This window comes from Tiliqua scincoides, chromosome 5, assembly GCF_035046505.1.
Source record: "Tiliqua scincoides isolate rTilSci1 chromosome 5, rTilSci1.hap2, whole genome shotgun sequence".
NCBI classification, from domain to species: Eukaryota; Metazoa; Chordata; class Lepidosauria; order Squamata; family Scincidae; genus Tiliqua; species Tiliqua scincoides.
The window spans coordinates 113,907,999-113,930,224 of record NC_089825.1 but is presented as its reverse complement, the minus strand read 5'-3'; the positions used below and the strand labels follow the sequence as shown (position 1 = coordinate 113,930,224).

Here is a 22,226-nt window from a genome sequence, read left to right as displayed (position 1 = left end):
GGAACACAGATGCCACCGCAATATTGAGAGCAAACGCACTGAAGCTGCAATTTCCCTTTATCATATTGTCCCTTTCTGTGAGGCAGCTTAGAGTAGCCTCCTGAAGATCTTTTCTCATTTTGTGTTATCCACCTGGCAGAAGCCACCCTTGAATGGTTCCTGATCCTGCCACCAGGACCTAGGAGTAGGGGTTAAAGGGGGAGGACACTCTCCTTTCTAGGGTGAGCCTAAATACAATGATAACCATCTCCTGCAATACATTTATACATCTGAAAGAGTTTGGAGAACCTTCTGAGTGTGTTTGGTTTTCCGTATCTAGCTACCAACGCCGGGCAGGCAGGTAGACCTGAGCTCTGCATTGGGAAGACTGGTAGACCTGGGCTCCAAAGACTATTCTGGCTGTTGCCACTTTCCCCCTATTCTGCCCACCCCCATTGCTACCCCTAGACTCTGTTACACCCCTTCCCTCTTTCAAAAGGGGCCCAAAAGAAACTTTGTAGTGCCTGATAAAATTCCTTGCAGAGGCCCTGCCTGCCAGTTGCTCATCTAAGGAAGTTAAAAAAAGCTTACAGATCATCATGACAACCTCATCTATTCACACTGCCCCTTATGTTGAATACAGGATGCTGCTTATATCCACTTTCCAACTTGATTCTGAAGAGCGATCAGAGTCTCTGAAAAACACTCTGGACTCTGGGGGGTCCCAATTGTAGTGCTTTTACTTAATGATATGGTTCACATTTCCCTAAGGTAATAAGGTTCAAACTGTAGAAAATACTGATCAGAAATCTTCAGAACTCATCTTGAGGGAACAGGAGGGACTTACAACCTTATGGCAGACACAGGGAGGTCGCACAACTCATCACACATGAATGAAAGCAGTGGTTCCCAAACTTGATAGCACCAGGGCCCACTTTTTAAAATGACACTCTATTCAGACCCACGTAGGTTTATGAGACTTAAAAAAGATCTAGAAAAAAATAAAAATTTTCTTTATTTGTGAGCAGGGCTCGATTTTCTATCTGTGGGTGATGGACCACAGTGGCATCCACAGGGCTCAGCTCAGGCGGCCTCCTAGGCTGCCATCCCTGAGCACTCCCCGAAGGGCACAGACACCAGTGAGTGCAGCCCTGTGGACGGGTTGCTGACCTCCTTGTTCTTGCCACAAAGCCACTTGGGAGCTCCGTTCCAGAGGAGCTGGAAGGGCTTGAGACCAGCACACAGCAGTGGTTGCACTTGTACGCCGGAAGGCCCATGTGGGGCCAGAAAGCAGTGTGGTGATGGTGTGCTGATTGCAGCAGGCTGAAGCCTGTTGAAGGCTTACTTGAAGCCAGCGATGGGCTCGGGGAGTGCAGGGTGCCCTGCAGACACGTCCGCAAGGCTCCCCAAGGCTCAGAAATAATAAAAATTGCGATCGGAAGGCACTTCTGCTTTCGTGATTGGAAACAGAAATGGTTCCTGATCAGGATTTTTATTATTTTTGAGACTTGCGGAGGCATCTGTGGGTTTGCCTGCACCTCCCCTTGAGCCTGTTGCTGGCTTCAGGTAAACCAGAACCCCCCCCTTCTCGGCCTGGAACGCAATCCTAGGGATCGCATTGCTGCAATCCCCCTGCCCCTCCAAAGACTTAAGTGGTTCCCTCCTCCCAAGGAGGGCTTTGGGAACCACTGTTGCAGTTTAAGAACATAAGAACAGCCCCACTGGATCAGGCCACCAAATGCCCCAGGGAGCACACCCAATAGCAAGAGACCTGCATCCTGGTGCCCTCCCTTGCATCTGACATAGCCCATTTCTAAAATCAGGAGGCTGCACATACACATCGTGGCTTGTAACCAGGGTAATATGCCATTGGGCAAAAGCTTAAAAGCCACACTGCTAAAGCATGAAAGGCACATAGAATAGTAAAAGCTGTTTGACTTTATTTAAAAGCAAATTGTTAGTCTCACAGAAAAGCTGCTTGAAAGAATCATTTTGGTAGCTGATTGTTAGTTTCACAGACGTTCCACAGAAGCTGGGACTTTGGGGCCTCAAAGGCCATGTTATACACCTTGGAATTTAGAAAAGATAGTGCAGCTAAGGCAACGAAGAGACAGGCTTCATCTTGGCAGAAGTACACCTCTTGGCAAGGACATCACTTTGCCTGCCTGCCAGTGCTCACTTATTTTATTCTTTCATGCTTTCAAAGGAAAAGACACATATAGGTAAAATAGTCTTTGCCCTAAAGTGTAACCAAGATATATGGGGACATAGTCGTCATAAGAAGTAAGTCTTAAGCAACCTTTGCTGCTTGATTTTAGAAAAGTCTTAAGAACAGACCAAAAGCTTTAACATTGCAGGAAGGCTTCACGGGTGTTTGATGCTGAAATTAGCATAGGAGAAAGGCATGCAGAGGAAGATAATGGTACCAGTCGAAGTACATTGCGTCATCCCTTTAATGAGGATGGTATGGAGACCTGTCAAGGAAGTCCCTAATTGGATTGATGGATGCGAGTAAGGGTCAGTACTGGATAAAATTATATTATAGCAACCCCTGCTGGTTCTTGAAAACTTGGTAATTCAAAATGTTTAATTGTTTAATTTCACCTTTTTTGGAAACCTGTATCTTGAAACTCACCTATGAGGTGTCTCTAAGGTTACCTTTAGCCTGTTAAGAGTTAGCCCCATCTATGATGTCAAACTTCAGCCAACGGGAAGTTCAGATTTTCAAACAAAGGACCCAGAGTGGTATAAAGGGTCCAGTTAACATTGCCAATTGCTCTCAGTGCTTTGGACAGGAGTCCCATGAGATGCCCGTTGCTAGCAACAAAATAAAACCTGCAAACCATCACCCTTAGTACTGAGTCTTGCTTTTTCAACCTTGCAACACTGTGTGCACCAAATGAACTTCTGCAGCACCTGTAGCCCTGCAGCTGGATCCCTGAGCTCCTATCCACGTCTTCATGGTTATTGAATCCGCAAGCTGAAGAGCTACTGCGTCAGGTCAGTTTCCTCCCAGATTTGACACTCTGTTAAGGAGGGTCATGGATGCATTCCTGGGCCCGGTGCGTATGGCTTGCAGCAGCAGTTGCCAGTGCATGCCCATGGTTGTGCCCCCAGCATCATGCATAGGCAGTGAGATAGGAAAATGTCAGATCCCAGGAACTTTCTGGGCCCCCTCCATTGACTCCTGGGACCCCTTTCTGACCCTGGGTCCGGGTACAAATTACCCCCTTTACCCCTTTCTCCTAGGCCCTGTGGACCAGGCCTGAGAGGGGCAGGATCAGCAGAGGACTCTTCTGCCATCTCCTATCCTTCCCCCAGGGCCTGGAAGCCCTACACAGGGATGCCCAGACTTGCACCCACTAAATAGCTGATGCAGATCCAAGTAGCTCCATTGGAGAGGATGGGGCGTTACTTGAGGTAAGGGGAAACATCTCCTCTTACTCTGAGAAGACCACCAGCCTGCTCCTGACACGTGGTGTATACAGTGGAGGCCACTCAGCCCTACCCCACCAGTGCTTGTTAGGACTGGGCTGCCCATGAGACTTAAAGCCCAATCCTAAACAGATCCTGAGCAACATGGAGGCTCTTGATTCTGCAGCAGTCCTAGAATCCAGTAGCCCAGAACCGAGTAGTCCCATTGCAGGACTACTTTCCTTACCTGGGAGAAGGGGATGAATGTTCAGTTCATCAGTTTTTTGGACAATTGACACAGCACACTGCACTGCCAGCTGGGGGCTCACATACCCTTGGTTGAAGGGCAAATTTCAGATTTTACTTGTAAGAGCTGAATCCCTGCCTCTGCTGGTATGTTCTGGTCTCCTCATTTCAAGGAAGGGGTTAGTGGGTAAAGGATTACCTGAAGCTCATTGCATCTGACCTGGGTGTTCTTCTTTCAGTGACTGGCTGCTAGTTGCAGGTCTAATGAACTAATGAAGGCCTAATGAGCTAGCAAGAGTTGTTGAACAGGCCACAGATAACTGAAAAGTTGTTAACAGGCCGTAAAAATAGCAGTATAAATGAAGGAGCTTGCTTGCTTGTTGCTCACCAACCTTTTCAAGAATCCTGCTGTCCAAAGCAATTGTTAAGACCCTAGTGGTAGCAAGCGGCCACCGGGATATTTGTCCCCACAAATCAGGGTTCATACAGTACAACCGTTTTCATTGGGCCAAAATTAAACACGTTTTCGATGCACTGATTGCAAGTCGGTAGAGAGGTAATCTTGTACTCAAGCATTCCTTTCAAATAATTCAAAGGGAATATTATAGGATTTACATGTTTAACGTTCACTGAATTGTGTTTATGAATTCATTGTAAAACTGGCACTGAATAATTTTGTTTTTATTAATTTGTGGGAGTCTACTGGGGAAAAATTATAATTTAAAGGAACACTTTTCATAAATGAAAGTCAAAATATATGGAGGACATTACTATTGACAATTTTGTTTTTTTTATTTTGAGGGCCTCAGTCATTTATGGGCATTAAGACATGCGCACTTCAATATTGAACTGTGTGTAGCTGTAATAATATAAATTCTCATACTGACATACAGATGGTTCATGTCACTGCGAACATCTGTCTTATACATGCTGTAATTCTGTGCTTAGTGGAACGCTGAAGAACTATCACATGTCCTGTCCTTGGTGTTTGCTGTGAAGAAGGTCAATGAGAATCCCCTGATCTTACCAAATCTCAGCCTGGGCTTCTACATTTATGACAGTTTCTTCAGTGAAAGGATGACTTCTCAGAATACCCTGAAACTTCTTTTCACTTGTAAAAGGATTGTCCCCAACTTCAAATGTGACAAGGAAAAGAATTTGATAGCTGTCATTGGAGGACCTGACTTTGACATTTCCCATCACATGGCTACTATCTTAGGTGTCTACAGGATTCCACAGGTACAATAAGGATGTGGTTCATGAAAATTTTGCCAACTGTGACACATTTGTTTTTCTATTATATCCTCAGATTTCTTTTTTTTTTCTTTTTAGTTAGTTTGCTTGTGTATTTGTTTGAAAGAGAGAAGGAGAATACATGGCAAATGCACTTTTAACACCAAAGAGGCTGTCTTATTTAGCTATTCAGGAAAACAAAGGTAGGAGAGTTAATGTGTGATTCATTCCTAAGGCAGCGACACTTGTAATGTTGGTCATTTAGAGCAAAAGCCTATGAGTGTCTACACAGAAGTAAGTCCCATTGTGTTCAATGGGCTTCGTACTCCTAGGAAAGTGTGTATAGAATTGTAGCCTCAGGGTACAATCCTAACCTGTGCTGGAACAGGCAGGCCATCTGGCCTGCGCTGTGTCCAGCTCAGGGTAGGAGCATGCTGGGGCGGAACTTGGAGTAAAGATATTTTATTTCCCTTACCCTGTGTCACGCACTAGCCAGCCCTATGTGCCTCCTCAGATCTGCGCCTGCGATTTTGTGGGAGCAAATCCAAGCAGTCTGTGTAATACTGATCAGGCCGGGGATGGTGGTTAGAATCTGGCCTAGGTTGCCCAGGCTGGTCTCACACCCCTCCCAGGCCTGATCTACTTCCTGGACTGCTCTCCCCACACCCTGGAATGACTCCCTCCCAGCACCCTCTTCTACCGCTGGGCTGGCTTGCCCAGGCCGGCACAAACTCACCCTGTTCCAGTGCTGCTCTGGCTCCGTGAGGCCAGCACATGAATGTGTGCTGGCCTACTCTTCTCGTGGGTAGCCCCAAACATGCTTTGCAACACGTTTGCAACACTCCGGAGCCAGCGTAAGGGACTTATGCCAGCTTGGGGGTGGGGAGGTTAAAGATTCCCCTGCCTGTATTACATTAGCAGAAATTATTTCTCACTTTAGGAAAAATGATCTTCCCAAAATTGGCAGTGCTAGTGGCATCAATGAAGGATAAGGTGAAAAGTTTTAGAGCTACTGCCCCAACATGCCTAATGTAGAGAGAATTCTTCCACATTCCTTCCACTAAAAATGCAGATTTATTTATTTTTTGCTGGAATTTACTAATGAGCTTTAGTTTGTTAATTTTTTTTTTGGGGGGGGGGGGGTTAACAATTAAACATGCACATAATCCTCACCACTCATTATTATTTGTCTTTTGTAAAGTTAGATTGCCTATTGTATATTTACTCTAGTGATGAGTCTTAAAACCCAGCTCCCTCCCTTCTACCAGATGGTACCCAATGAAGCACATCAGGACAGAAGGATTGTCCAGCTGCTTCTGCATTTCCAGTGGATGTGGGTTGGGATAATTGCAGCAGATGCACCCCTGCTAATTGGGTAAGAGGCACTTTTTCAAGTGGGTGCTCCTTTTTTAGCAGGGGGAGAGATATTGGCCCGCCTCACCCCAGCACTGTCTGTTCTAGTGGCTGTCTGCTGATATTCACTTGCATCTTTTTAGATTGTGAGCCCTTTTGGGACAGGGAGCCATTTAGTTATTTGATTTTTCTCTGTAAACCGCTTTGTGAACTTTTAGTTGAAAAGCGGTATATAAATAACAATAACAATAACAATAACAATAACAATAACAATAACAATAACAATAACAATAACAATAATAAGGGAGAAACTTTTGTCCAGACCCTGGTGTCAGTGTTCTTAGAGCGTAACACCTGCATAGCTCTTATTGCAAAACTAGAAGCCATATTTTATGTTTCTAGCATACTGGACTTATCCAGGCAGATGTGGACCATGTCTGTTTCACTGACTGAAGACAAGATCAAAGTCTTTGTTGTGCATGCAGACTCTCAGACTATAGCATGCTTGAAATGGTCAACGTATCTTTATGCCATGTTAAAACGCATTGTGAATAATCCCATAGGTAAAGTGTGGGTCATGACAGCTCACTGGGATTTCTCCTCGGAACTATTTCATAGGTGTTTTGACATGCAACTCTTCCATGGTGCCTTGTCTTTTGCAACCCCCACAAACGAAATGCTAGATTTTACAAGGTTCCTACAAATGCTACATCCCAACTCAGCCAAAGAAGATGGTTTTATCCGGCTCTTCTGGGAACAGGCATCCAACTGTTTCTTTTCTGATTCTAAGGAAGGTAAAGAGAGCAGTGATACCTGCACTGGGCAAGAGAAGCTGGAGAGCCTCCCTGGGATATTTTTTGAAATAAGCATGACTGGCCAAAGCTACAGCATCTATAATGCAGTCCATGCCATAGCACATGTTTTGCATAAGATGTAAGCATCAAGGTCAAAACAGAGAGCAGTGGTTGACAGAGACAGGCAGAAACTTTTAAGACTGCAACCTTGGCAGGTAATATTTCACATTCAAAGCACTATTTTTGTAATAGCTCATCTAAACTATACTGATATTCAGGTAACACACAGCAGTTCCAAAACTGTACACAACAGTTGTCTTAACAACTTCGGTTTTTCCATACTCAGATGCCTTCCCTCCTCTGTCAGTTGAATGCATCATAGAAGTCCAGATGTTCTCCATGCGTCTTCTTCTCATGGTCCAAATGGAAAGATTGCCGTGGGAGGCATTTCAGCTGCTGCTGCTTTTCCCCCACACCAGTTTCGTTCTTCTTAACAGTTTGGGCAATCACTGAATGAGAACAAACTGGATCTACTACTTGTTTCATATAGATTAGAGACCCTGAAATTACCAGAGCTGGGTGGGAAAGAGATATTATACAATGACACCAACATCATTGGCGCCTTATTGGACTCCTAAAAATGTATATCTGCGATCAAACCCCTGTTCTGCTCTCCCCCTGCCCCATTCAACCCCCTCCCTGCGCTCCCCCTGACCCGTTCTGCCTCCTGAGCAGGGCTTATCTGCTAAGACAGGCCTCCACTACTGCATGCGGGAAGGCTCCACCCTTCCTCCTAGTGTGCTGGCTCCTTGAACTGTTGCAAAAGGTTTTACAGTGCTTTTGCAGCAGCCTGTACCAGCAGAACATGTGTTCTGCCAGTGCAGGCCTTGAATAGGATTGGGCCGTGAGTATTACAAGTGTGATATAACATGTCTCTTCCACCTCAAACATGTCTCTGAACCTGTTTGCATATAAGAGCTGAAATTCCATCTCTGAAGGCAGCCCCATGTACTTAATTCATCAAATATATTTCATGTCGTTTGAATGGAAGTGTGCAGACAAAACAATGGGAATATATTTTAAAATTATCATTTTTCACAAGTGTATTAAAAACAAAATCAAGAAGATGTAAATGTAGAGTGAAAGACTAGGAAAATAATTCTGTTGCATTTCGTCATCATTTTATAAAATCTGCCTTCGCCACTTTCCCTCTAGCTGAGGGAGCATCTCACTTAACAACAGTGCTGGGGACACAGTGTCCTTTGATGAACTGGGTGAATTAGGAGGTGGATCTGATATAGTGAACTTGGGTACTTTCCCCAACCAATCCTTCTTAAGAGTGAAAGTAGGAAAGATGGATGGTGGGAGTGCATCCATGCTGGTCCTTTCAGAGGCTTTTGACACCATCGACCACGGTGTCCTTCTGGGACGGTTGGCTGAGTTGGGGATTGAAGGCACCGTTTTGTGGCGGTTCTGCTCCTTCTTGGTCGACAGGTCCCAGAAGATGGTTTTGGGGGACTCCTGTTCAACAGTTTGGCCTTTAGAGTGTGGGGTGCCACAGGGTTCTATACTGTCCCCCATGTTATTTAATATCTATATGAAACGGCTAGGAGAGGTCATCCGGGGTTTTGGAGTTGAGTGCCATCAGTATGCTGATGACACCCAGCTCTATCTCTCCTTTCCACCAGACTCCAGAGTGGCTGTCTCTGTCCTGGAGCACTGCCTGGAGCCAGTTGAGATCTGGATGAGGGCGAACAAGCTGAAATTCAATCCGACAAGACAGAGGTCCTCCTGGTGCAGAAATCCACGATGCAGGTGCTGGACGATCACCTTGCTCTGAATGGGGTTGCACTCCCTCTGAAAGAGCAGGTTTGCAACCTGGGGGTTATCCTGGACTCACAGCTGCCAGAAGCGCCTTTGCCCAGCTTTGGCCGGTGCGCCAGCTACGGCCGTACCTGCCTCAGTCGGAGCTGGCCATGGTGGTCCATGCCATAGTGACATCAAGATTAGAGTATTGCAACATGCTCAACGTGGGGCTGCCCTTGAAGATGGTCCGGAAGTTGCAGGTAGTGCAGAATGCAGCAGCTCGTGTAGTTGCTGGAGGTCAGCAGTTTGACTCTGTAACGCTGTTGTTCCAGTGGCTGCACTGGCTGTCCATTCATTTCTGGGCCCAATTCTAGGTGCTGGTTTTGACCTTTAAAGCCCTATACAACTTGGGACCAGTGTATCTGAGAGACCACCTTCTTCCATATAGTCCGGCTCATCCTCTTCAGTCATCGGGGGGGGGGGGCCCTATTGGTTGTGCCACCATTGAGAGAGGTGAGGGGGATGTCGGCCAGAAACAGGGCCTTCTCGGTGGTGGCTCCTATACTGTGGAATTCCCTCCCCTTTGAGGTTCAAACAGCTCCTTCATTGTTAACTTTCCCGTGAGGCCTGAAGACTTTCTTATTTCAGAAAGCGTTCGGAGCCTGTTAGAGGGCATGATGGCTGCTTTTGAATAATTGTTTTTATACTGCTCGTTTTATTGCTGCTGGTCTTGCAGTTTTATCATTTATTTTATTATTATTATATTTCATAATTCTATGTATTTTAAATGTATTTTATGTCTTTTTAAGTGATGTCAGCCATCTTGGGTGCCCTTCGGGGAGAAAGGCGGATTACAAATCCAATAAATAATAAAAATAATAATGTCTATACCTGGGAATAGGAAAACAGTACAGATAGTCCAAATTCCTGCTTGAAGGGGTGAAGCAGCAAGGACAACTGAATTGGTGATTCTTTCCCCTACCCAGTTGCCTATGCCGATCTTTTCCCTATCCGGTCTCTAATCTTGGATCCTGGCTTAGTGGCCATTAAAGCTGGAATCACACTGATTTTCCCCCCTCTCCCAAACCACAAGAAATAGCCAGGATCTCAAAAGATTGCCGCAAAAGCCATCTGGCTGTAGCACCAGTGTTTATACAACCAGTGTTTCAGGAAGCCAATGTATAGTGAGGTGTCAAAACAGCAGAGCAAGGGGAAGATGAATTGGGAATAAGAGTCTGATTGTTGACTGACAGTAAGAGTGTCCTGGTTATTCACAATGATTGCTGGCATCAAAGAAGCTGCCAGTGAAGGGGATAGCTCAAAAACTTTATAAAACAGGAATTCTAAACTTTGAGGAAGCCATGTCTACTTGGAAGGAAGTTCCACTGTGTTCAGTGGTGCTTACTGACAGATACGTATAGCCTGCAGAGTATAGCAGTTTTATTCAGACTGGGGCGTTGTGACACCCCAGTCTGAGGGCCCTGGTCTCTGCCCCCTTAAGGGGCGGGGGCAGGAGGGAAGGTAGCGACTTGATCACCAGGATAGCACCGCTCAGGGGGGCTGCAGGGACTGGGATGTACTCACCAGTCCCTGCAGTAGCCTTCCCGGGGTGTGGGCAGCCCTGCGCGAGTGCCTGCAGGGCTCCCCAGCCGCTTTGAAGCAAAAGTAGAGCGATGGTGCTCCACTTCCGGTTTTGTGGTTTTTCATGGTTTTTGCTTGTGAAGTGTGTTTGGGGCACCCGGGAGAAATCAGAAAAAGGAAGAAGGTTGTAGGGAAGGATTTTAGGGGACCCTGTCCTTCTACCCCAATTGCTAGGCACTAAAGACAAAGAGAATGGGGAGATGGGGGAAGAGATAGTCAAAGGTCTGCAAGTGGAATTACGTAGTTACCTGTCCTGTAGAGCAGTTGGGAGGAGAGAGAGAAAGAGTTCTAGTGGAAGACCTCTCTTATAAGGGCTTAGGAGGTTTTTACCATGCGCTGAGCTGGGAGTAAGAAAGAATTTTGGGGTGGCTGGGTACTGAATTTGATTGCTGGGTGCTTGGGGCACAGCTTTCATATGTATAAGAGTCCCTGAAGTCTGAATGGGAATCAGGGAGTAAGTAAATCTGATATCAACTTAAAAGTCAAAAATCAATCAGGGAATTGAATGACTGGCTTTCTGGAAAGGGAAACTAAACAAAGACTTTGGAAAAATACAGGGTGTAGGTCCACTAAATCAGTGTTGAGAACTCGAGTCTGACCTGAGTGCCCAAAATGTGTGATTTCGGGGGGGGGGGTGACTGGGACTTGTAACACATCTGGCCCATGGAAACTCTTTCTACAACTCTTGGGCTCTCCCAGCACCACGGTCAGCTGCTCCCAGCTGAGGTGTCACTGCTGAAAGGGCAGCCCCCGTGATAACTGGACTTTCCCATAACTTGAAGTTACCAAGTTATCTGCATATTTTCGCTTCTGACATTTGCAGCTACTGAGTCCCTAAGTGAGAAGAAAGTGCTTATTTCTGGTTATGACCTGCTCAATGGCATCAGTACCTACTTAATGCCACCACTCCCAGCCCTCAGCAGGCATCATGAATGTGATTCGGCTGGCTGCATGAAACGAGTTTGACCACTTTGGTATGTCCTTTACTGAAGTGCCTGGCTCAGGTGCGCAGGCTGAATGAAGTACTTGCAGAAGAGGGACAATGTAGCTTTTCAGACATTTATGAAATAACATGAAATCATTGGAGGAGGGGGGAGGCTATTCCTTGCCTGGAAGGAAAAGGCAGGCATCCATTTGCCACATATGCAGAAAGGGTTTTGTAAAGCTACACATGTTGAGTTTCAGAATGTTGGCATGTCAGAATGCCAGATGCGGGGGAGGGCACCAGGATGAGGTCTCTTGTTATCTGGTGTGCTCCCTGGGGCATTTGGTGGGCCGCTGTGAGATACAGGAAGCTGGACTAGATGGGCCTGTGGCCTGATCCAGTGGGGCTGTTCTTATGTTCTTATGTTCTTATGAGGCTATTCCTTGCCTGGAAGGAAAAGGCAGGCATCCATTTGCCACTTATGCAGAAAGGGTTTTGTAAAGCTACACATGTTGAGTTTCTGCCTGAACACATCCCCAAGCCCTACACCTAACAGACTAAGGCAAGCTGGAGGTACACAGAATCTAACTGGTAAATCAGCACAGTATGTCAAACAGTATAGGTCTTCCTTGCTTATGTGATGTAGAAGTCAGGACCATGCATGAACTTAACGTATTCATGGTTTCTGAAGCAGGAGTCCATTTTTAAGAGCCGTGACACATTTATTAACATAAGTATTGTTGGGCTAAAAGAGTAGTTACTTGGAGGAAGTGCAAGATAGAAAAGGAAGTACTACTGCTACTACAATGACTACTTTTGAAATTGGCTTCAGCATTTAAAAACCAAGGAAAGGACTAAGGGCCTAATCCTATCCAAGTTTCCAGCACCGGTGCAGCCGCAGTGCAGCCCTGGGGTAAGGGAACAAGTGTTCCCATGCCTTGAGGAGGCCTATGTCACTGTCTCCACACCACAGGCTGCAGTGCACGAACCATTGGCACAGCTGCACCAGCACTGGAAAATTGGATAGGATTGCACCCTAAGAATCCTATTCTGTCAGCTTAACTTGTGTGAGATGCTCTTTCCTGTTTAACTCTGGTCTGAGGAGAATGATATAACATTTGGGGGCAAAGATACAACCAAGCAAACCAGCACCAGACGCCAAGATGGAGAAGATCTCCACGGCGACCATGTACTTTCCTTTGGTGCTCAGGTAAGCTGGAACAAAAGATACCCAAACAGTGCAAAAGACCAGCATGCTGAAGGTGATGAACTTGGCTTCGTTGAACCTGCTGGGCAGCTTCCGAGCAAAGAAAGCCACAATGAAGCTGACGAGAGCCATGATGCCCAGGAAGCCCAGAACACAAGGAAAGAGGACAGACGAGCCTTCATTGCATTCCAGCACAATTTCTTCTGCCAGAGAATGCAGGTCCAGAGCAGGGAAGGGAGGACTTGTGCAGAGCCACACCGTGCACAGAGTTATTTGAAGGATGGAACAAGAGAGGACAACAGAGAGTGTGAGTCTCTTCCCCAGCCACAGTCTCATTCTGGACCCTGGCCTGATAGCCATGAATGCAAGAACCACAGTGATGGTTTTGGCCAGTACAGAAGAAAGTGCCAGGGAGAAGGTAACTGCAAAAGCAGGTTGTCGTAGGCAGCAGGTGATCGGCTGAGGCTGGCCAATGAATAGAAAACAGCAGAGGAAGCAGACCAAGAGGGAGACGAGTAGAGAATAGGTGAGATCCCGATTGTTGGCTTTGACGATGGGAGTGTTCTGGTGCCTGATGAAGATTCCTAGCACCATAACTGTGGCCAGAGAAAGAGACAGTGCCAAGACAGCCATGGTGATCCCCAAAGGTTCTTCGTAAGACAAGAAGTTTAGACCTTTGGGAAGGCATTGATCTTTGTCCCTGTTTGGATATTGATCTTCTTGGCACTGGAAACAGCTTTCCAAGTCTGAAAGAAGGAAAAGAGGCTGTTTGAGTTTCTCAGATTTACAATAATTGCTCCTCTGCTGCAGAGTATCCTCTATCAAAAGAAATGAGCCCTTATAGACGGGCAGCCAATTCCAGTCATTGGGGTCCACTGGCATCCAGAACTGTTGGGATCCTGGCAGATGTTGTGCAATCTGGCACTGCCAGCAGGAACTCGAAGGCTGCCAGCAAAGTCACTGGTGGACACTCCTGCCGGTGGGGGTTGTTGTTGGGAGGAATGGGGGAGAGAGTGGGAGAACGATAGTGTTTCTGGGGAGGGATAAGGGAGGAACTGGGGCAGTGTGGTGGTGGATCTGGTAGCAGTGGCACATGCTGGATCCTATATCTTCTTTTCAAATGTCCCTGTCCCTTTCCTCCCTCAGACAGAAACCCCGCCGCCCCTCACAGTTTTTCTCTGGCATTATTCAGGGCAGGGGTGAGCAAACTTTCGACTTTAGAGATCCTGGACCTTCAACAATTGTGTAAGCAAGAGAATTTCAGCAGGTGCAGCTTGAAATTCCCTCTTCTATTCAATTGTTAAAGGTCCAGGGCACCTAAAATTGAACATGTGCCCACCCTTGATCTTGGGTACTCCAATGCTAGATTGGTCCAAACGCTGAGGAGCAGTAGGAATTTCTTCCCCGGTTGAGTTAGGAGGTTGTTCTCTATACTGCACACCTTTTTGGTTAGAAATCTTCCCTTCTGGACACGGAGGACAATCATAGCAACAAAATGGCATCCCTTCTTTCTTTTGCTTGCTGTGGCCTGGCTGACAGTGGTCACTGCATAATGAGGAAGGAGGCACCTGTACACACAAAAGAAAACAAAAACAAAACAGAAGGGGAGAAGGCTGTTCCAGTCTTATAATGTTATCATACACCTGGGAGAGCGAGCAGCACATATGTAGGTCACGTATGATGAAGAAATATAATGACCACTTGGTTACAATCGAATGGGGCCTTGTGCTGCTGGAACGAGTGTACTCGCAACACAGTGCCCTTTGTGGCTGTCACCAAACGTAACATGCCATTCAGTATGGCTGGGCCACAACTTGCAGCAGCAGCCACACACCAGGGGCTAGAGAAGGAGCCTTGGCTCCAAGAAGTCAGCACTCGTGAAGATGGAGGCAAGAGGATGGTTGAATGGGAGAGGGAGGGGAAGGAATAAGTTGGAGACCAGGATGTGACGGGGTTTGTGTGTGTGTGTGTGTGTGTGTGTGTGTGTGTGTGTGTGTGTGTGTGTGAGAATCAGGGCCAGGAAGTGGCTGGTAATGGTGGCATAACTGATATCCTATCTCCTTGATCCTCTACCAGAGTCCACTGAGACTTCTTTCAGCAGCGAGTGTTTGTTCAAGTAGGCCCATTTGGGCAGTTGAGGCTTATCCCTGGGCAAGGAAACAAATGACCAAGAGGAGACCTCTGGGGACTGAAAATCCTTTGTCAATTTTTGTTTTACAAACCTTGAAAGAAATATTGTATCCTCAGCACATTCCTGATGAAGCATCGTGAATGTCAGTGAGGTAAAGAAGATGAGGATAGCTTAAGTCTCGTTATTCAATGGAACTTTGTCATTACAGGAATTCATGGGATACAATCAATCACTTTTTCATTCTTGTTGCTATGTTCAGATTTTGTTTTCCATGTAACAAAATAACATTGAAAATATAATTTGTGTTCATCCTATTTGACACCAAACAAGCCCTACATTTCAGTAAAAGAATTGTGTCTTGTGAATTCAGCACAGAGTGGATGGGAACCCTCTCCTTAACAGTTGTTTTATATTTTGAAAGCACTGGAACAGGAAAGCAGTTTAGGATACAGGTCAACTTGCATGGTGAAACAGAGAAAGATTATCAAGGTACGAATGACATTTTACCTGTATGGAGGAGACCCTTTTCACAGTAAAAATGTTTTTGTTTTAAGAGACTTTATTAATATTAGGGAACATTTTCCACTTAACTTTGTCCTGAAAGAGCTTCATTCACCTACCTCCTGTTCAAACCAGCTGTGCCATTTGATACTGTCCACGTTAATGGTCAACTCCTTGCCCAACAAAGTCTGAGGATCCACTCTTCCTACTTTCACTCCCAAGAAGGATTGGTTTGGAAAAACAACCCAGTTGATAAGATCAAGTCCAGCTGCAAATTTGCCCTCCTGATCCAAAGAAACCTTCTCTCCCACACTCTTATTAAATGACATCTTCAGGAAAGGGTGAAGCTGAAGAGGAAGAATGATCCTTTTTTAAAAAAAAGCAATGAGATTGACTGCAAATTCTGTTTAATTCCTTCCCCCCCCCCCCACCAGTGGAGCCAGGCAGGTGGAGTTTGTGCTGCATCCCAATGGAAGGCTGTCCCAGCGGTCTCCATTTATTCCCTTGCCTAGGTGAGTTAGGCCTCCACTCCTGTGATGGGTCGAATCAGTCCTGCCCAAGGAATTTTACTGGCTCAAGTCCATGAAAACCAAGGAAGGTGGATCGAGGTTTGGAAGAAGCAACTTCATTACATTGTAGGAAGGAAGGAGGCCCTTTTTCCTTCTCCCTCTCACCCTGATATGCTCCAAAGCCTACACTGTAATGGGGATGGCAGCAAAGAAAGAATATTTCTTTACTGTCATGGGTAACCTGATCCTCTGCTGCCCCACTGCCAGCCCTGCACCTGCAGCACCCGTGTGGGTGTCACAAACATGCCATCAAGCACATTTGTGCCTCTCAGACAGTAAGCCGGAAGGAGTGTGCTACTCCCTCAGTGTCACAATGGGAGCTCCAGCTGCTGGCGCAGGTATGCACTGAGAGATGTGGGATCAGGGGGAAGGTATCAGGAGGGCATTCCTGGGAACGGTGGATAAGGTTGGGCCCTCAGTTGCTCCCTGAGATGAATTAGGTATGCACTTTGCAGATAAGACTCTGTACATGCACCAAAATTTAGACTTTTGTCCTATTGAAATGGATTCATTACATCTTCTAGACTTTGAGGCTGTGGATAATATTGTTTGGACTCTTCATGTTTAATTATATCATTATTGTGTTTTAATGCATATGATAGCAGTGGGTTTAGTTTGATTGTTGTTTATGAAATCCGATTCACAGGTCCAGGATTATGAATTTTAGCCCGTGAAGTCACCTGCAGGATTGCCAGGTTACAGCAAGTCTACTACTCTCCCTTGCTGAGGGAGAATCAGCATGGCTTCTGTAAGGGTAAGTCTTGCCTCACAAACCTTTCAGAATTCTTTGAAAAGGTCAACAGGCATGTGGATGCAGGAGAACCCGTGGACATTACATATCTGGACTTTCAGAAGGTGTTCAACACAGTCCCTTGCCAAAGGCTACTGAAAAAACTCCACAGTCAGGGAATTAGAGAGCAGGTCCTGTCCTGGTTTGAGAACTGGTTGAAGAACAGGAAACAGAGAGTGGATGTAATGGGCAATTTTCACAATGGAGAGAGGTGAAAAGCGGTGTGCCTCAAGGATCTGTCCTGGGACCGGTGCTCTTCAACCTCTTCATAAATGACCTAGAGATAGCGGTGGGCAGTGAGGTGGCTAAGTTTGCAGATGACACCAAACTTTTCCAAGTGGTGAAGACCAGAAGTGATTGTGAGGAGCTCCAGAAGGATCTCTCCAGACTGGCAGAATGGGTAGCAAAATGGCAGGTGCGCTTCAATGTCAGTAAGTGTAAAGTCATGCACATTGGGGCAAAAAATCAAAACTTCACATATAGGCTGATGGGTTCTGAGCTGTCTGTGACAGATCAGGAGAGAGATCTTGGGGTGTTGGTGTTTGTTCCCTTACCTCAGAGTTGCATTGCCCTTATGTCAGTGCTGGAAACCACTGACATAAGGGGTTAGGATTGCACTCTAAGATGATTAGTGGGCTGGGGCACCTTCCCTATGAGGAAAGGCTATGGCGTTTGGGCCTCTTCCGCCTAGAAAAGAGACACTTGAGGGGGGACTTGATTGAGACATACAAAATTATGCATGGGAAGGATAAAGTGGATAGAGAGATGCTCTTTACACTCTCACATAAAACCAGAACTAGGGGACATCCACTGAAATTGAGTGTTGTAAGAGTTAGGACAGACAAAGGAAAATATTTCTTTACTCAGCGTGTGATTGGTCTGTGGAGCTCCTTGCCACAGGATGTGGTGACAGCATCTGGCCTGGATGTCTTTAAAAGGGGATTGGACAAGTTTCTGGAGGAAAAATCCATTATGGGTTACAAGCCATGATGTGTATGTGCAACCTCCTGATTTTAGAAATGGGCTATATCAGAATGCCTGATTTTAGAAATGGGCTATGTCAGATGCAAGGGAGGGCATCAGGATGCAGGTCTCTTGTTATCAGGTGTGCTCCCTGGGGCGTTTGGTGGGCCGCTGTGAAATACAGGAAGCTGGACTAGATGGGCCTATGGCCTGATCCAGTTCTTATGTTCTTATATTCTTAATATGCAACCCTACTCCCGGCCTTTGCTCTTCTTTTGCAGGAAAGCCTTCATGAACCAGTAGATGTAGTGAAACCATCTGGTGAAACCATTTCCATTCTGGTGAAAGGAATGTGAAAGTTATAGGGCACAACGGGATTCCTTCTGAACTTGAAGGTTGGAGAGAGCACCTCTTGCCTGGCTGGATTCTCTGCTGTTCTCCTCCCCCTTAAGCTGCTACAGAGATACAGGTTGCAGTCTCATTGGTTTATGTTGCTATTTTGTGTTGGTCTAAGTCTGTTGTGAGTGTATGTGGGTGTATGTGCAGAAGCCCTTGCTGAGATAATGTGTTGGGGTGCTCGAGGGAATAATTGTGCTATGAATAAAGGAGTGATGCATGATTCTTGGTTATCCAAGGGACCACCTTCTCCCACATAATCCGGGTCACCCTCTTAGGTCATCTGGGGGGCTCTTCTTCTATCCAAAGTTAGGGGGATGGCGGCTTGCGGACAAGTCTTCCCTGTTGCATCTGGCAATTGGTTGATGGGTTAATGCACCTATTTTCAACATTCCTCATCTCATGCCACACTGACAAGGCACTAAAATTGTCAAGGCAACCATCACTTTTTTGGGTAATTGACAAGGCACACCACATTGCCGGTGGGGGGTCACATCCCCTATAGCCCTACTAATAAATGACCCTCCCTCAAACTCCCAAGGCACACTTGAGGACTATTTGCAGCACACCAGTGTGCCCCAGCATACTGGTTGAAAATCACTGGATTAAGGTCTGCTCTCTATGCCTTTGTAACACTGCAGTGGCTTGACTGCTTTTTTATGGACGAAACAGTTCCCCCTCTCCTAATGGCTCTCTCTCTCTCTCTCTCTCTCTCTCTCTCTCTCTCTCTCTCTCTCTATCTATCTATCTATCTATCTATCTATCTCTCTGTGTTTACATGAGTTTACATATTGCTGCTTATGTGGCACTTTAACAATGGAGCTTTGTAAGCTGTCTTGGGTGTTTGCTACAGCATGGAAAAAGCAGGATATAAATTTTTCAAATCAAAATAAACAATTAAACAATACTGGTTTTCAACGTTGTAAGACTCTTTGTGCATCCTTATCCAAAGGGTGAATGTGTTTAAAAAATAAAATAAACAGCAAAAAAGTGCCGTAGCTGTGTAGATGGAAAACGTACCTCCCAAGGTAGCAGAGCTGGAGGTCCCAGTTTGTCTCCATTCACCTTTGGCCTGGTTCTGGACATGTGCATTGCATGTAAAGCATGTGCAATGGCATAGGCAGCACTGTAGATGCTGTAGCTTTGACGGGTTGTGCTCATATCCACCAGTGTCTCAGGAATATCCTCCAGCTTTGGCTCAGAGCAGCTTCCATTGTTTCCTTTACCCTCCTTGAAGTTTGGCAAAGAACAGTTGGAGACCCCTTCTAAAAAGTCTGTCATTGAGAACCGTTCTTTTTCCCACTCTGAATGTAGCCTCTGGAGGACAATTTGGAACTCCAGCATTTCTGCAGAATGGACTGCAAAAGAGAAGGAACCATGGAAGTTTTTTTTACTCGAAGCCTCGATTATTAACTGTGATGAAGAATCCCAGTGGGCAGTCATGATCCACACCTTGCCAACAGAGATGGTTTCCACAAGTAGGAATGTATGGAATGTACCCATGGTCTGTATATCTGCATATATGATGCAGACAGTTGCTTTGGTGTTTGTTAGAGAAGAGATTATATCCCACATACCTTCATACCTGAAAAAGATCAAAAGAAATTCACTGCCTGGCACTGTTTTTGTGAAGGCGACACAGATGTCATGCTGGGAAAGCTTTGCTGTCAGTGTCTCTGTGTATGTCTGTCCTATTTCAGATTCGGACCCAATGACCCCAACCCAGTTCCATTGGAAATGCAGGAGTAATCGAACAATCGCGTTATACTGGTATTGAGCACTGTGATTCATGTTGTAAAAGGTAGAGGTCTGGGTCCCACCACGTTTCCATGTAGCAAACGTGCCATAAGCAACCTTTAAATAAAGCACATTTTAAACATTTGTTAAGGATATTATGGGTCCATGAACATCTGCCTGTATGATGGCTTGGAACGTTCGGAGAAAGCGGGCGCAAGGCACTTCCATTTGCAGGAAGCGCTTTGTCCTGCTATTTCCGAGTGCGTCAAGCCTTGGGGTGCGCTGCGGTGGGCTGTGCAGGACTCCCCGCACCTCCTGCAGCCTGCTGCAGCCCCGCCTTCTTTATAAAATTTATAAAACCCTTGGAAATGGCTGCAAAATGAAGAAAGAAGTGGAAGGTCTCATCCTAGCTGCACAGGAACAGGCACTTTCAACACATAGTATCAAAGCAAAATTTCAAAAGATGAATGACTACAGCAGATGTCCACTTTGTAAGATGAAGGATGACACTATCAGGTCAGTGCCTATAGTAAGATCACCCAAACTGACTATAAAGAGTGTCACGAACAAGTTGCAGCCATGCTTCATTGGAACTTTTGCAAATAATAAAATTCCCTTCACACCTAAGTTCCTGGGATCTTACCTGTGGAATCCTGTAGATGCTTAAGATGGTGTCCATCAAGAGGGAACTTCTTGTGTCAGATCCCCCAATGACAGCTATTAGATTTTCACAGTTGCCACACTTGAAATTAGGGATGACATTTTCCTGATCAGACAGAAGTTTCAGGGTATTCTGATAAATCATCCTTGCATCAAAAAGGTCATTTTCAACGTGAAGTCCCAAACTGATATTTGGCAAAATGGTGGGGTTCTCATTGATCTCTTTGACAGCATATATCAAGGAGAGGACAGTCTGGTAATTCCTTGGTACTGCACTGAAAAGGGAAAGTACATGCTTGATTAGGTCATCATATTGTGTGAGATGAAAAAGGAAGCCAAAGCCTCACAGTGTAGGCTACACCTGGTGACTGAGGATTCTGTGATTTACAGATTATCGTTGTAAAACCTCCATTGGAAAATGGTAGTTTAGATTAGCCTGCCCATGTAAGCCACCTTGAATGCTGTCTCAATGTCACAGAAAAGTGTTACATAAACACCAAAATATATATAAGTAAGTAAGTAAGTAAGTAAATAAATAAATAAATAAATAAATAGTGAAAGTCCATGAACATTTTCCATCTGAAGATGTGATCACCTGATCTTGTCCTTCAGCTTAGGAAAAAAGATCTCCTTACCCAGGCAGTTCCATACGCCGTATTCTGGGAAGTTCACTGAAGTCTTCAGTGTCAATATCCGTGATGAGCTGAGATGCCATCCCACCAATGAGAAGATCCCCTGCCTGGTAATGCTCAGGTGGGAACTCCAGGTGATTTGCCATGTTGCAAATGGCAGTGTCTGCTCTGCAGTGAATGGGAAAGAGCAGGAACACAGATGCCACCGCAATATTGAGAGCAAACGCACTGAAGCTGCAATTTCCCTTTATCATATTGTCCCTTTCTGTGAGGCAGCTTAGAGTAGCCTCCTGAAGATCTTTTCTCATTTTGTGTTATCCGCCTGGCAGAAGCCACCCTTGAATGGTTCCTGATCCTGCCACCAGGACCTAGGAGTAGGGGTTAAAGGGGGAGGACACTCTCCTTTCTAGGGTGAGCCTAAATACAATGATAACCATCTCCTGCAATACATTTATACATCTGAAAGAGTTTGGAGAAGCTTCTGAATGTGTTTGGTTTTCCGTATCTAGCTACCAATGCCGGGCAGGCAGGTAGACCTGAGCTCTGCATTGGGAAGACTGGTAGACCTGGGCTCCAAAGACTATTCTGGCTGTTGCCACTTTCCCCCTATTCTGCCCACCCCCATTGCTACCCCTAGACTCTGTTACACCCCTTCCCTCTTTCAAAAGGGGCCCAAAAGAAACTTTGAAAAAATTCCTTGCAGAGGCCCTGCCTGCCAGTTGCTCATCTAAGGAAGTTAAAAAAAGCTTACAGATCAGCCTGACAACCTCATCTATTCACACTGCCCCTTATGTTGAATACAGGATGCAGCTTATATCCACTTTCCAACTTGATTCTGAAGAGCGATCAGAGTCTCTGAAAAACACTCTGGACTCTGGGGGGTCCCAATCGTAGTGCTTTGACTTAATGATATGGTTCACATTTCCCTAAGGTAATAAGGTTCAAACTGTAGAAAATACTGATCAGAAATCTTCAGAACTCATCTTGAGGGAGCTGGAGGAACTTACAACCTTATGGCAGACACAGGGAGGTCGCACAACTCATCACACGTGGATGAAAGCAGTGGTTTCCAAACATGATAGCACCAGCGCCCACTTTTTAAAATGACACTCTATTCAGACCCACGTAGGTTTATGAGACTTAAAAAAGATCTAGAAAGAAATAAAATTTATCTTTATTTGTGTCCAGGGCTCGATTTTCTATCTGTGGGTGATGGACCACAGTGGCATCCACAGGGCTCAGCTCAGGC

General features: G+C 45.7%; 2 protein-coding genes across 2 annotated transcripts in view; one reads left to right on the top strand and one right to left on the bottom strand.

Moving 5' to 3' along the window:
* LOC136653242 (vomeronasal type-2 receptor 26-like) overlaps nt 1-22,226 on the top strand; it is a 62,875-nt gene that overhangs the window by 16,887 nt on the left and 23,762 nt on the right. The gene's annotated exons all lie outside the window — the stretch shown is intronic.
* On the bottom strand, nt 12,437-21,123 carry LOC136651188 (vomeronasal type-2 receptor 26-like). Its single transcript, XM_066627379.1, has 4 exons — nt 20,981-21,123; nt 20,329-20,620; nt 14,040-14,166; nt 12,437-13,344 (listed from the first exon to the last, which is right to left on the bottom strand). The coding sequence occupies exons 1-4, from the start codon at nt 21,121-21,123 to the stop codon at nt 12,437-12,439; spliced, it is 1,470 nt and encodes a 489-aa protein (XP_066483476.1).